Source organism: Podarcis bocagei, assembly GCF_964188305.1.
Source record: "Podarcis bocagei genome assembly, chromosome: 5".
Classification (NCBI taxonomy): domain Eukaryota; kingdom Metazoa; phylum Chordata; class Lepidosauria; order Squamata; family Lacertidae; genus Podarcis; species Podarcis bocagei.
In genome coordinates, this window is record NC_138129.1 from 84190098 (window position 1) to 84204723 (window position 14626).

Below are 14626 nucleotides of genomic sequence, written 5' to 3' on the forward strand. Positions count from 1 at the left end.
CACTACAAGTCCTTCACATCTCACCAGCTTCATGCATTCACTTAGTTGGCATTGCTCATGACTCAAGGGGCACAACTGCTTGCTGTTTTCAATATAAAACCAATACAAATCTGAACGCAATAACTTGAAAGAATATCTCTTCAATTTTGGTGGAGCATGCCAACGGCACTTCCGATTATTAGTTGCACATTCTTTTATTCCGAATAACATAGAGAAGCCATCAGTTACTATGCGATTAACAGTGGTTGGAAACCATCAAAAACTGAAAACCAGTATATTAGTTGGCACCAAAAAAATTAAAACTGACTTCCTGCACCCTCTCTAGCCCTCTGACATACCCCCAGGTTACGTTCTCCCAATAGCTTAGCACTGGGGGGAAGGACAGCTCATCAGAGTGGCTGAAAAACAAGAAGGCAGATTTTGCTTAAATAAATGAGAAGTATCAGATCTTACCAGGGGGGACATGAACTGATAATCTTAAATCATCACATCCATTAAAAGATGCTACTATCTTGTAATTGTCACATTCTTGAAGTCCAGCAAGTGTGCTTCGGTCCTTGTCCCAAGTACAGTGGGCATTTTCACAGCTAACATTTTGCAGCTCTGCCCTTTTCATAACTGCAAGTTCTGCAGTGACGCCTTCTGAATTGTATTTATAATGAGCCACTGAAATGTTTATACGACCTAAGAGATGAGAGATATGTTAAAACGCTTGTTGCACTGAAACATGTTAAAAACAATCAAACCACAAATAATGTTTAATGTGCATTAACCATTTAAAGAGAGGCACAGTGTGTGCACTACAGGTGAGAGAAACTGTTCTTCTGCTGATTACTTAGATTTGCAGCTGCTTGTTTTCCTTCAATTCATACTGGTAATATTTCAGTTCATTAACCAGATCTGCCCAACCTGTGTGACTCACCAAGCCAAGCGCAGCTCATCAGCAATATATATAATGGCCATCGGAGGCTCATCGACAAAGCAATTCCCCCATAAAAAACACCTTTGTGTCAGGCTGGGGTGGTGGTGGAATGTGATTGGGCAGAGCTGTCCCCCTGCACAGCCTAGGTGGCCTGCTGCCAGCCATGCCAGCATCACTCTATTGGTTTGGCACTCCACACACACATCTACAGACAGGCAAAAGTGCCCCTGGCAGGATCCCCAACACCAGCAGCCAGCAGAAGGCCCTGGAATCCATTGACCCAATTGGTGCAGCAGCTCCAGTGATCCTGTCCCCTTCCTAGGCATGGAAGGACTTGTCAATATTGGTTGTCTCCATTTCCAGTTTTTGTAAGTTCAGTTCTCTGCATTTCTTCAGCAGTTTGTGGTTTTAAAAGAAAAACCCTTGATCAATTTAGTGCAATTTTATCCTAATAAACACATATTTTGACTAATCTACACATATTACACCCACACCCACACCAAGTATCGGTGTTGTTGTAAGCAGCAGTCAGTTGGAGTGCTACACAGCAAAATTTGGATTTTTGAAGGACACCTGTGTTTCAGTTCTCACGTTGCTTTGGAAAGAGCGGATGTGAGTGAGTCAGCCTTAAATGCAAACTCAATTGGCAATATGTAATGAGTATAATAATCATATTCATTAGAAATTTATGGTATTAATGGAGGAATGAGTGTAGGCCTGTTTTTAGGCTGAAGAACACCACTCTAAAATGGAGTCTCACTAAGACTTTTGGAACTAATAAGGTTGGCAAGCGAAGTGAGGAAGAGGTGCTGAGCTCATGAGACCTGACGTACAAACAGGTTGATAATGAAGGACGGGTGTTGAGCAACATTGACTAACAAGGGTGTGATGAACTCTGGAACGTGATGAACAACTTTGATGATGAACAGATGGCAGTGAATCACCAGAGCTGTATTGTCTGATATCTTCTCCTTCCTTGGCAATCACTCGTAGCTGAGTAAGATTGTCTTCCATAAACACAGTTTTAACAATGAGTCCGTAAGTGACTATGGAGGCCAGTTCTGGACCCACACGCCCTTTCACAGTGGGGACATTGGTTCCCAGGCGGGAGTTGATCATGGTGTGGATTTGCCAAGCGTGCCTTCTTCTTAGCACGTTTCTCCCTTGCGTTCTGAGTTCGAGTGTCTTCAAAGTCCATGACACCTTTGGTAAAGGCTGCTCTCAAACTGGAGCACTTGCAGGCCACTGTTTCCCAGTTGTCGGTGTTTATACTACATTTTTTTTAGATTTGCCTTGAGACTGTCTTTAAACCTCTTTTGTTGGTCACCAGCATCACACTTTCCACTTTTAAGTTCAGAATAGAGTAGTTGCTTTGGAAGACGATAATCAGGCATCTGCACAACATAACCTTCCAGTGAAGTTGGTGTTGAAGAATCATTGCTTCAACACTGGTGATCTTTGCTTCATCCAGTACACTGACATTAGTTTGCCTGTCTTCCCAAGTGATGTGTAAGATTTTTCAGAGACACCATTGATGGAATCTTTCGAGAAGTTGGAGATCAGCTACTGTTCAGCTACTGCTGTAAAGTTGGTGAGTATGATTGAGAATGTGTGTGTGTATGACTTATAACTGAAATGTAACTGATATGAAGATTATAGAACACAGTGATATAAGATCAGAAATGAACTCAATCCACCATGCGGGGAGTCACTTTAACTAAAATGTATAATTGGAAGTTGATTGGCATTTTGATAATTGTATAATTTGGGAATTAATTATTATAATAATTTGGCTACTATTGGGGGTATATTGGAATACTAATAACTACTTTACAAGAGATTGTGTGTGTGTGTGTGTGTGTGTGTGTGTGTGTGTGTGTGTGTATTAGGGACTGCAATTGTAATGTATAGAATAAATATGTTTTGTTGAGTTGCAACTCTCTGGGTCTACTTGTGTTCCCTTCTCCTAAAGAACCAGCTAAAAACGAACCTCTGATTTGTAAGATTTCTCCCCCAGTCTCTGCCCTTTCCTGTCCTGCCATCCCAGCCACTAAACAAAGCAAGGCTGTTGATTCAGCAGCTACCTGTATGGTGGGGAATGCCCTGCAGCTCTGCCAAGTTTGGCTTGCGCCAGGGAAAGGAGAGCCTGACTGATTCAGTCGCACTGGGCGCAGAGCCTCAGGGGCACCGTACGTAACTATGCTGCAGAATGGAAGGTGAGAGGCGGGGGGACGGGACCAAATTTTGGAATTGCACAGGGCGTCGTTGAAATTTGAAGTTCTCAGATCTGCCACTGCTTGTGCTTCATAGCCCTTTGATCTTTTGACTGCTGTTTGTGTAAGAGGGGGCTGCAAAATACAGGAGAACCTCGAGTTCCTGGGAGGCCACAGTTGTTGACCTTCGTGAAGTTCAGGGAATGAAAAGGAATGGTCGATTTTTAGCTACATATTTAGCTTACATATTATATGGATATTCAAAGATATTTCTTGTATGCATGAGTCATGTATGTGAATGGTCCCATTATTTGCTAGTGACTCCCAAATCTTGCAATTTACAGGCACATTTTTAATGCCTTGTTTTCTGTATTTCATTATCGTTCTTGAGAATTATCTGTGTCCTCGAGAATAACAAAAGGGACGTCTAACAAGTTGGGTTCCATCTTCAAGAAAACATTAAAACTTACTGCAGTCCACGGGAGTAGCTGTAAGAAAGAAGATAAAATCTTAGAAGGCTCTTCATTATAAACGTATCAAAGAGAAAATAATTATTCACATACAGCATGTATATGTGAGTGTGTTTATATACTGCTTAGTGCCAATATAAGCTTCTAAGTGTCTTACAAAACATAAAAACCAATTACTTTAAGACATTAAAATATAAGCTTCCATCATTAAAATATCTATATAACATCATACCTTTTATACTATGGTTTTGATCTTTTTCCTGGTATTTAAGCATAAACACAGTTAACTATACATTGCATTGAATAATTGAAATACTGCATAATTACTGGGGACCAATGAAATAGCATTCAAATGGAGGTAAATGCAGTATACAGTACTTGAGGTGTGGCCTACAGACCTTGCTGCTCTGATATGATATGCACCCCAGGCCCAGCGAACACATGCAGGCACCAGCAAACCTCAACCACAGCTAATACAGCGTCCAGAAGACAGTATTCCTCCACTTGTGGCTCTGCTGCAATTGGTCTCTTGGCAGCTGAACGGCCTCCAAGGCCTTGTTACACTGGGCTGCTACTGGTTGCAGCGGTCCTAGTCAGTTGCAGGATTCTCGAAGCTACAAACATGAGTCTGACTAAATTGCGGGAGGCAGTGGAGGACAGGAGTGCCTGGCGTGCTCTGGTCCATGGGGTCACGAAGAGTCGGACACGACTAAACGACTAAACAACAGTAAAGGTGGCCCCATAACTGAGACATGGTAACTTGAGCCCTACAAATGCTTCGGGTTTGCTGTGAATTTCTGTCACCTGTCTGTTCTTATCTTGGGGTAGATATCATGTCAGTGCAGTGGCATCTTCAGAGCAAACTCTTACAGCCACAAAACTACATTTTTTTATTGGTTTCCCCAAAAAAACATTTCCTGTGTAAACGTTATTGAAATGAAATTAGACCTTATGCAAGAGCACCTGTTGCTGATGCTTAAGTCTCAAAATGTGGTTATTTGGACTTTATATTGCACCTGCACCTTACAGAGATTCTGTATGGCTAAGTCCCATCTCTGAGTTCCCCTACCATCTGAGCCTTTTTGGGGGTGGTACCCTCTCCAGAAGACCTAATCTTGGGCCCACACTGTTGACTTCTTTGTGCTACATTAAAGCCAAGGAAATTAAAACATCATATCATTGGGCAAATAGTTTATATTAGTAATAGTGCAATCTAATGCACGCTTTCCCTAGTGGGACCTCTCAGCAAACATGTCTGCATCCTTACTGTATATTGCCATACTTGCTCAAAACGACGTGACAACTTAGGTCACTGCAAAATGACTAAAAATGTTTTGCAAAACTAGCAATTTCCCACTGAAACCGCCTACTTATAATCTTAGCCTTAAAAGTTTATTTTATTTTCCGAATTTCCTATTTTCTATTTTCTACTAATCTGTCCTCAGAAGACAGGTTCTGACAAAGTGTAAATTATTTTCCCTAATAAGCTATTTAAATGCTTGCAACCGTTGATACAGTCTGAGGTTAATTCAACGGCTTGTCAGATAGCCCAACATTTATTTGATTGCCTCACTATTCTCTGATCTTGGGGCAGGCCTGCTGCATGTGGGGTTTGTCTACATTTATTGTTGGAGAAAAACAGTAATTCCATTTTTGCTTTGTGATGTTTGTTTGACTTATCGCTTGAACTTTCTTGTGAAGTTATGAGGTTCGTTGCTTTCATTCCATTGGCAGTTATTCTTCCTTACATTTTCCTACATTTTCATTGACTTGGGGATGGATGAATTGGTCTATTTGCCACTTTCAAAAGTGTGTACACATAGGACTGTTCTGTCCTGCTTCCATAAGAAAATGTGCCTTTAAATACCTATATCAGGTGTGAGGAACCCTTTGTCCCTGCATATTCTGGTGACCTACCATTCTTATCATCCCAGGGTGTTTGCCATGCTTGCTGGGGTGAACTGGGAGCTGTAGTTCAGCAGTGTAGCCCAGCAGCACTTTCTAGGGGATCCAACACTTTAAAACGTTTAATGATAGTCTTACTCCACCTTTCTTGCATGATGGAATTCAAGGTGGAAAATCTAGGAGTCTTAAATGGTCTCCCATCAGAGCAGTGACCAAATCCAGGGTTTCGTGAGCAGAATTCTGTTCATTCAATGGGACCTCTGCTTCCTCTCCTCTCTCCCAACCTCCAAAAACTGCTCCAGGGGGTCCTCCCAAGTCCTTTGAGGGTGTGTGGGGAACTGCAGGGAAGAGGAAAGGAAGAGGACGTTCCATTGTTCACAGAAAAGTTTGTGTGGTGTAGTGGTTAAGAGCGGTGGACTCGTAATCTGGTGAACCGGGTTTGCATCTCTGCTCCTCCACATGCAGCTGCTGGGTGATCTTGGGCTAGTCACACTTCTCTGAAGTCTCTCAGCCTCACCTCACAGAGTGTTTGTTGTGGGGGAGGAAGGGAAAGGAGAATGTTAGCCGTTTTGAGACTCCTTCGGGTAGTGATAAAGCGGGATATCAAATCCAAACTCTTCTTCTTCTGTGAGTGGAGCTGCTGCATTGTAACCCCAGGGCTACAATTTAGTTATATTTTAGCAGCGCTTCCAAGTTGGTTTACCATTTATAATTTTTTGCCATCTATTTTCTGCTTTTATTTTTATTTAGTTTTTGCTCCTGCTTTGCTTTCATTTATTTTCTGTTCACTCAGCTCTACGCTTTTTATGATCACCAAAACTTTCCTTAATAAGTAGCAGGAACCTTTTAGATCAATTCCGTTTTAAATTATAATTTATTATAATTTTGATGTTATTGTGAAATCTTGAATATTCATATTATCCTCAATTCCAATCACTGTTACAATACATTTCAGTACGACTGGTGACCAAGTGCTATGGTCTTCTGCTGTTAATGAAATTTTATGACAAATACACAGTAACAGAGATTGCAAAGTGCTGTCTGTTGTGAAAGCCACCTAAATTAAATGGATAATTTGCTTAAAGTAGCAAGTTCTTATGTTTGTTGCAGTGCATTCCAGAATTGGGGTAAGATATGGCAATTTAGATAAAGCAGTATCCCACTTCTCATATGCCAGATGTCAGTCTTGGCTCTTAAACCAGATTCTTGGATTGGAATTCATAAATAATTTCTGCACGAATCCAATTCATTTCAATTGTGTTTGCACAGAAAAAATTTCATTCTCAAAGGAATTTGGATGCCATTCAAAGCCATGCATGCATGTGGTGCTAGCAATGCTCTTAAATGTGTGCAGGTTTGTCACCTATTGGACCAGGGGTGGTCTCTGAGAGAGCTGAAGGGATGTTTGCTGGAGTGCCAGAGGACGCTGAAATGTTGGTATGCGTGGTGGAATTATCCCCATCATCTGCCAGGAAATAAACAGAACGTTAGTGTTACATTCAGCAATTATTGATGCCATGTCCCCATGAATGGAAACAACCTTGAAGAACTGCAAGCTGAGAAAATGTGTTCCTTCTCCTGTAAAAAGGAAAACTAGTCTTCTTAATGGGAATATAAAGTACAGTCCTACACACAGAGACCTGCAGATAAGCACCATTGAAGAGAGTGGGTCTTACTTCTGAGGGTGTTTGCATAAGATGCTGCTGCAACTGTTCTTCCCTGTTCATACCAACTCAGAAGTAAGATCCATTTAGTTCAGTAGGACTTAATCCCAGATAAGGATGTACAAGATTGCAGTCTTAATTTCTTACTCGAAATGAAGAACAGAAGTGATAATTCAAATGTCTACAAAACATTTCACTTTGATATATGAATAAAGGTTCCTTCCTTCCTCCTTTTTACAAGTCTACTACGGCGGGTGGGCATGCATTGGATTATGGCTCCGTTTTTGGAGAGATCATTGGTTAGTTTAAAAACTATAGGTATTCTTTTGGGTGCAGATTGTGTCTGGATAAATATAACAATATGGAATCCATTTATCAAGAGTAATTCTACATTTATTGGAAGAATTGTATTACTGATATACTCAATTGTATCACGATTTCAATTTTTCTTTTGTTTGTTTTCTTCTTCTTTATTTTCTTTCACATCATTCCCTCACTATACATATAAAAATAAAACTATATGTGTTCTTATCAACTCAATTAAAATCGAGAATGAAAAATGTTTTCTATTCTAAATGATTTTAAGATACTGGAAGACAAATTAACTCTGTCCTGGTTTTATACAAATTTGTAACATCAGTGCAAATGTGGTATTAATTAGAAATGGCTCAAATGGCCAGCATCTCTTGGGTTAACACGTGTGTGTGTGTGTGTGTGTGTGTGTGTGCGCGCGCGCGTGTGTGCACGCGCAATGTGACTCTTACCTTTTGGCCTCAGTACAGCAAATATTTATTACCCAACTACACAGTATTAAATGCTGACTTCAACAACACTGGGCCTTAAAAACAACAGCAACTTCATAATATATTTGTTCATAGCTGTGAAACCTTTCTTTGGTTCAAAGCAGCCTAGACTCTCGAGTCATAAAGCTCCAGGGAAATTCTACACAATTCTACATAAGAACCACTGGGATTTATTTAGTTAACTGTTTCATTTAAAGGAGTTCCTACCATTATAGACATATAAAACAGGATGTGTAAAACAGGAGGTTTGCAAAGGAGATGCTCCCTGTTTGTTATGTCCTTGCTTACTAAAAACTGGAATTAAGGTTAACCTTTCAAAAGTGTAATATTTAAAATAAACTATCTGCACATGGAATCACTTCCAGGAAGAATTTTACACTGGCAAAAGTAATTCCTGAATTTGCTATTCATGTAGGGTTCCCAATGTTCTTTCTCATCCTGCTTCTGAGCCTTTGAAACCACTGTAATATGGTAAAATAGGTGGGGCTTTTCTTAGTGTGTAGATAAAGTGATGTGGAAACCCTCCGCCACCGCCAGAAAAAGATACATACAAGTAACTTGTCCCCCAATGATCCTTTTCACGGGATCCTAGCTTTTAGTACATTGATTTGTTTGGTAAGTACATGCCTGGTTTAATGTATCAAGGAGCAGGAATAACTGGTGAAAATTCTTCTATAAGACAAATTGGGTGTGTTCACGTGTCACGGCAAGCCATAAACCACGTGAACAAACATAGCTGTCATTTCACTCCTTTCTTCAAGCTTGGATCACTCTAACCAACTGAGCTAAGCGTTGACTTAGCATGATGTTGGAACCAGCACTCATAGCGTGTTTCCAAGCAAATCATGACATTGTTTAGGAGATCATGTGAAGTCAATGTTCATGGTTAGATGTCCAAAATGCATTAAGTTGGCCATTGACTTGATATTTTTAAACTAGACACACAGGAATGCATCCTCCAATGACTACCCAGCTTTATAATGCAATTAAAAGCTTAAAGATATCCAGATTTCAAAAGAACCTCAACAATCACCTGGTTGACATCCCTGCCAATACAGGGAATTCAATGTTAAAGCATCCCTCAGAGGTGGTTGTCCAGCCTCAGCTTAGCAACCTCAAGCAAAACATATATGCATTCTGATAATGCTTAACTATCCCACAAACTGAATATTCATGCCCAGTACTTAAGACATTGCTCAGGAGCACTGCAAAGAACAACATGGCAAACCTGGTGGTGCATGCGTGACGGTGGAGGGAGAGAGTGAAGGAGGGGCAGCAGTGCTGCTGAGTGCCTGAGTGCTGGAAGAGTTTGCGTCCGTGCGAGGGAGGGAGGATGAGCTGCTTGTTGGAACAATCTCTGTAGTAACAAAAGTGCAATAATTTTTATTACCATTGTTACGATACAACAGCAAAACATTAACTGGCTAACGGGTACCCTTCAGAGAAGGAAGCAGTATTCCTGATCTCTTGCAAAGCTAATTCAGCAGCAGTACTGTGAAACATGCTGCGGTTGCTACCTGGAGCATCAACTGTGTGGGCTCACCAGGTGGTTCTATGGGACGCGGGTGGCGCTGTGGTCTAAACCACTGAGCCTCTTGGGCTTGCTGATCAGAAGGTCAGCAGTTCGAATCCACATGATGGGGTGAGCTCCCATTGCTCTGTCCTAGCTGCTGCCAACCTAGCAGTTTGAAAGCATACCAGTGCAAGTAGATAAATAGGTACTGTGGCGGCAGGAAGGTAAACGGTGTTTCCATGCATTCTGGCTTCCGTCACAGTGTTCCATTGCACCAGAAGTGGTTTAGTCATACTGGCCACATGGCCCAGAAAGCTGTCTGTGGGCAAACGCTGGCTCCCTTGGCCTGAAAGCAAGATGAGCGCAGCAACCCCATAGTCACCTTTGACTGGACTTAACCGTCCAGAGGTCCTTTAGCTTTCACCTTTAACTTAAAGCCTGATTCTAACCATGCTTTGGAGGGGAGGGGGACAGCCTATCATTAGTACAATTGGCCCAGTTCACATGCATGCCCCTTCATTCATGTAGCTAGCCAAGCAGAAAAAGGTCATAATGGGATCAGCTCCCCAGTGTGAGCAACTCTGCAAAGATGAGTGAAGTGAGCCACAAAGCCAGCTTCAGTCTTGCTAACACAGAGATGCTTCCTGTCCTCAGCAGCTGTCCATGCGTACCTCTCAGCCCCCTGCCCCAATGCCTGTTCTCCTAATTTCTGCTCTAATTTTATGGTTGTAGAGTCGGCCATTCACCATCCATTGCATTGCAACTCAACATACTTATTCAAGTAAAGTTTCCAGCCACGTAGCAGTTATGTGATGAGGCTCCCCACCACCACCACCACCACCAACACTCTCCCGAGAGAGGACAGTATTCCTGGGGCAGTACAATCTCTTATCAGAAAACTCCAAAGCAAACCTGTGACGTTGGCAGAGACAGCAGTCGCAGGGGTGGCAGTTGCTTTGCTAACAGGTATTCCGGAAGCATTGGAGGCCTGGTAAGTGGGGGTCACTGCCTCCTTGGTCGCAGAGCCAGGCTTTGCTTCAGAGGTGCTTGCAGGTGAGGGTGGAGTGGTGCGTGGAAGTGTGGGAGAAGAGCCAAGAAGAGTTCCTATGGTGAGCACGTGACGGGGGAGGGCAATTAACAAATCAGCCATGTTACACAGCAGAGTCTTAAACAGAATGGCACCAGCAGTCTGTTCAAACAGGATGAATTACAAGGACTATTATGCTTCCAGGGGTCTGTCATTCCATCCTTACGAATACGGATTAGGCTATGGTGTTGGAAGTGCCATAACTGGAACATCTGATGCCTCAGCTACATGGATGGCTAGGGTGATTTGGAGCTCAGCCATACTTTGCAAGAAGGGGGTGCCTAACCCTATGCCCTTGTCCAACAACCCAAATCCAGATCGCTTTCCAAAGTCACTATTAGCCCCAGGGAGAAAATCTCACAGACGTTTCACTTTCTATGGATAACAACAGCTTGGGGTGTAGGGGAAAGGGTAGACTTCAACCCTCCAAATCTGGGCCTTTGTCTTCCAAGCAAGGAACTCCCATGTCTCATGTAGTTCAACTCCAAGTTTACAAAATCCCTCGCTTCAGATATCATGGGACACGGACGAGGTACGCCATGTTGGAGGCTAGAGAATACCCACCCTTGCAAGCCCTCAGTAGGGATGTGTAACTGCGACTGGCACTCAGTACGGAGACCTGTTTTAAGGATGGGGAAGCTGTGGCCCTCCAGATGTTATTGGACTACAACTCCCATCTTCCTTGAGCCCTGGCCATGCTGGCTGTGGCTGATGGAAGCTGCGGTCCAGCAACATCTGGAGAGCCACGGGTTCCGCATCCCTGCTCTATTCAGATACTCAGTGATGAATGAAGGAGGGGGAGAGAAGGGCCACACCCTCTGGCCCCTCCTCCTCTGACATGTCCCCATCACCTGGTCTTCTTCCCTCAAGGTATTGTGACGGTGGAGATCTGCAACTGGACGCCTAAAGAAGTACAACAGGCTCCTCCCTGCAGACCTTTTTTCTAAGTGGAGGCAGCCCATGGCAAGAGGTATATGGCAGAGGGGGCGGTTAGCTAGTGCATCCCAGCAAAACTCCTTGTGATGGCCTGGGATTCGGACTCGGATGCTGAACCTGAGGGATCCCAGCCTGCACAGGATTCCCCACCTCCAGAACCAGCTGAGCTGGGGCTGGGGCCTGAGCCTGAAGGGTCCTCACCTGGGCTGGATCCTCAGGTGCAGGCACCAGCTGAGTCTGCTCTGGCTCCTGAGGTGATGGAGGACCCATTGCCTGCAGGTGCTCCACTCTCAGCCCGTCAGGGGAAGCTGAGGTTGCCTCTGGGTCCAGTAACCCTCCAGCCTCTCCTGAGCTGCAGAGGCTCAGGGCAGAGAGGCGGAGGGAACTAAGTTCCCGCAGGAGGAGTGTTTGCCTCCAGGCCAGGAGAGGGGAGTCACCAGAGGATCGGGGCTGCCCTATGCCTCGGGGCAGATAAAAGCCGGCCAGCCCCAGTCCCAAGTTGGGGGAGCAACATTGTTGGTTGCTAGTTCCCGCCTGAACCCTGTCCTGCTTTCCTGCCTGAGCTCCTGACCCACCCTGGCTCCCTGCTTGCAAGCCTGTTCCTGACTTCACCCGACTCCCTGCCCTGCACCCAGCTTCAGCTACTACGGACTGCCTCCATGTTGCACTTTTGACCATGGACCGGACTTGGACCTTGCCTCTCAGGTAACCCACGGGACCAGCACACCCCTCATGGAAGGCCAGGGCTTGTTTTTCAACCAGAACTCAGTGGCCGCCATTGCCATTCTAAGCGAACAAGGGAGATATTCATGGTGAGTGCTGGCACCTCTTTTTCTAGAAAAAATAGCACTGAGCATGACTTCTTACCTTTGCCAGGTGCAGCTCACAATTTCAAGGATATTTATCTGCTGAACACACCCTCTGGATAAAAATCGAACATGGCTGGCCATGATGGCAATAGCCTTCGAAAAATGTCACTAGCCTTCTTGATCATATGTACATACCTATACCTTTTGGTTTCTTTTGGACCACATGGGTGGTCCAAAAGAAACCAAAAAAGACCCACATCTCCCATCTTACCAAACTTAAGCTGAGTTGCCGCCAGCCGGCAACTCCGATTTTCTAAAGGCTGTCAGGTAAGTAAGTGGCAGTTTAAAAGCCTGACAAATACCTTGCGGCTGAAAATATGCTAGACACTGTTTGGAAGATGGAAGAAGTGGCAGGAGCCCATCCAAAAGTCCTCGTGTTCTTTGCTAATTAATCCAGAACAATTTCCATTGCTAGGTTCTGGATTTGCTACTAAAATTAACCCAGATTAAGAACACTTCCCTGATAAAATGCATTGTAGGGCAACCTGTGTATTTGTGCAATTAATTCCATTAGTATTTTTAATGCTGCATTCTTTCAAAAAGTTTTCTGGAAGTTGAACTAGATGTTTGAACTGAAATAAGTCTGAAACATGAATGAGGGAAAATCTGTTCTTTAATTACTATGCGTTACATCCAGATCATGCTTATAACAGAACAGAAATCTATGGGACCTAGGTTAGAGATCAGTGTAAATCTCATTAATTTCAAGAGGTCTCCCCTAACCATGACTATGCCTACAGCCAACTCTATATTGGCTCTATATTCACGACAACTAAAAAGTGACAAAAAACAATTAAGTCACAATTATTCCAAGTAAAGTCTTAAATATAGTTCCCAGGACTGAGGAGCAGGTCAAAGGTTAAATGGGAGAGAGAATACGCAACAAAATTGTAAAAAGAGTGGGGCAAGGAATAGTTATAGGCTTGCACAGCAAAATTGGCAGTGAGTAGTTGTATTCCTGACGAAACTCAATTTATTTTTAATCAGTTGGCAATCTGATTTTCCACAGCAAATTCTTGATATATTCATTCTCTGTAAGATGTAACTGAACCCAGTCCACCTGTGATGTATATTCTGGATGGTTTGTCTTGCAAATAAGGGAGCTGACCCAATCCCTCACGGCTTACTTATTGCCCTCCCCACTGCCCACCCCACTCATAGAACTGGATCATGACCCATCTATAGCAAATATTTAACATAAATGTGATAAACAACTTTTCTTACCTTGGGGAGTAGGAGCAGTAGGATTCTTTGCCACTGTTTCAAGAAAGAAAGGAAGAAAAAAAGAAGAGTTTGAGATGCAATTTCTTGATTTTTCTCCCACAAGGGACTTTTGTATCCTTTGGTGTATTTAAATTTTACAGATATAGATGAAATAGAGATAGATGATAGAGATATAAATTATCAGCAAAAGTAAATCATAATATACTGGTTGTAATTATATATTTCTTATATATAATAAAATTGGACAGAATAAGCATGGGAAACAGGTTTTTTTAACCAACCAGGAGCTTTTAGTGGTGAAAACTCAAGAGTTACAAAAGACAGGGCATTTATTTTGAGCTGCCTTTTCTTGGACTTGTAGGTCTTCAAGTGAGTGTCTGTGATCCTTTTGTGACCACTTCCCTTATGCTGTGCAGTATAATAGGTTTAATAATAATAATAATAATAATAATAATAATAATAATAATAAATGATTAGATTCTTGCAACATAATACCACATCCTATGCACATAAAGCAAAATATCCCACTCTTGTCCGAAAGAGGAAGTTTAGGCAATACATGGGGGGGGGGGACCATCCAAATAACATGATTTCCTGTCCCAGACAAACATTTGTACAGAAGGCAACATAGGGGTTAAGCTAACCAAAGAGTTTCATGATAGAAAGGCTTCCTCTGTTGTTTTGTTGTTGTTTTTAGCAATATACATAATAAAGCTGTACCAAGAAGTAGCAATTATACTCTGTATAGCAGTACTGGAATGCACAGAAAGTTTAGAAAAAAATCTGTAGATGGCACCATAACACTACCAAACTGTATGCAGTAAATATCCGTTCCATAGTCAAATGAAGAGAAGTCCTTTTTTGAACAGAGGATGTTAAAAACCATAGGGCACCTGATTGTATATCTATGATCTATTCCTTTCTATTCATATTATTATTAATTCAGCTTGGGAGTCACTTTTTTATTTAGTTATTTTACAAAAAGTAAGTCAGAGCAACTTACAAAAAGCAGCATGTAAA

The 14626-nt window shown here is 42.6% G+C and overlaps 1 protein-coding gene across 1 annotated transcript in view; it reads right to left on the bottom strand.

Moving 5' to 3' along the window:
- Window positions 1–14626, bottom strand: part of PTPRC (protein tyrosine phosphatase receptor type C) — a 91010-nt gene that overhangs the window by 35179 nt on the left and 41205 nt on the right. The window contains exons 3-7 of the mRNA XM_081194563.1: window positions 13607–13639; window positions 9206–9334; window positions 6874–6975; window positions 3606–3623; window positions 454–684 (exon numbers count right to left, since the gene is read on the bottom strand). Coding sequence (XP_081050689.1) covers window positions 454–684; window positions 3606–3623; window positions 6874–6975; window positions 9206–9334; window positions 13607–13639 — 513 coding nt within the window. The remainder of the gene's footprint in view (window positions 1–453; window positions 685–3605; window positions 3624–6873; window positions 6976–9205; window positions 9335–13606; window positions 13640–14626) is intronic.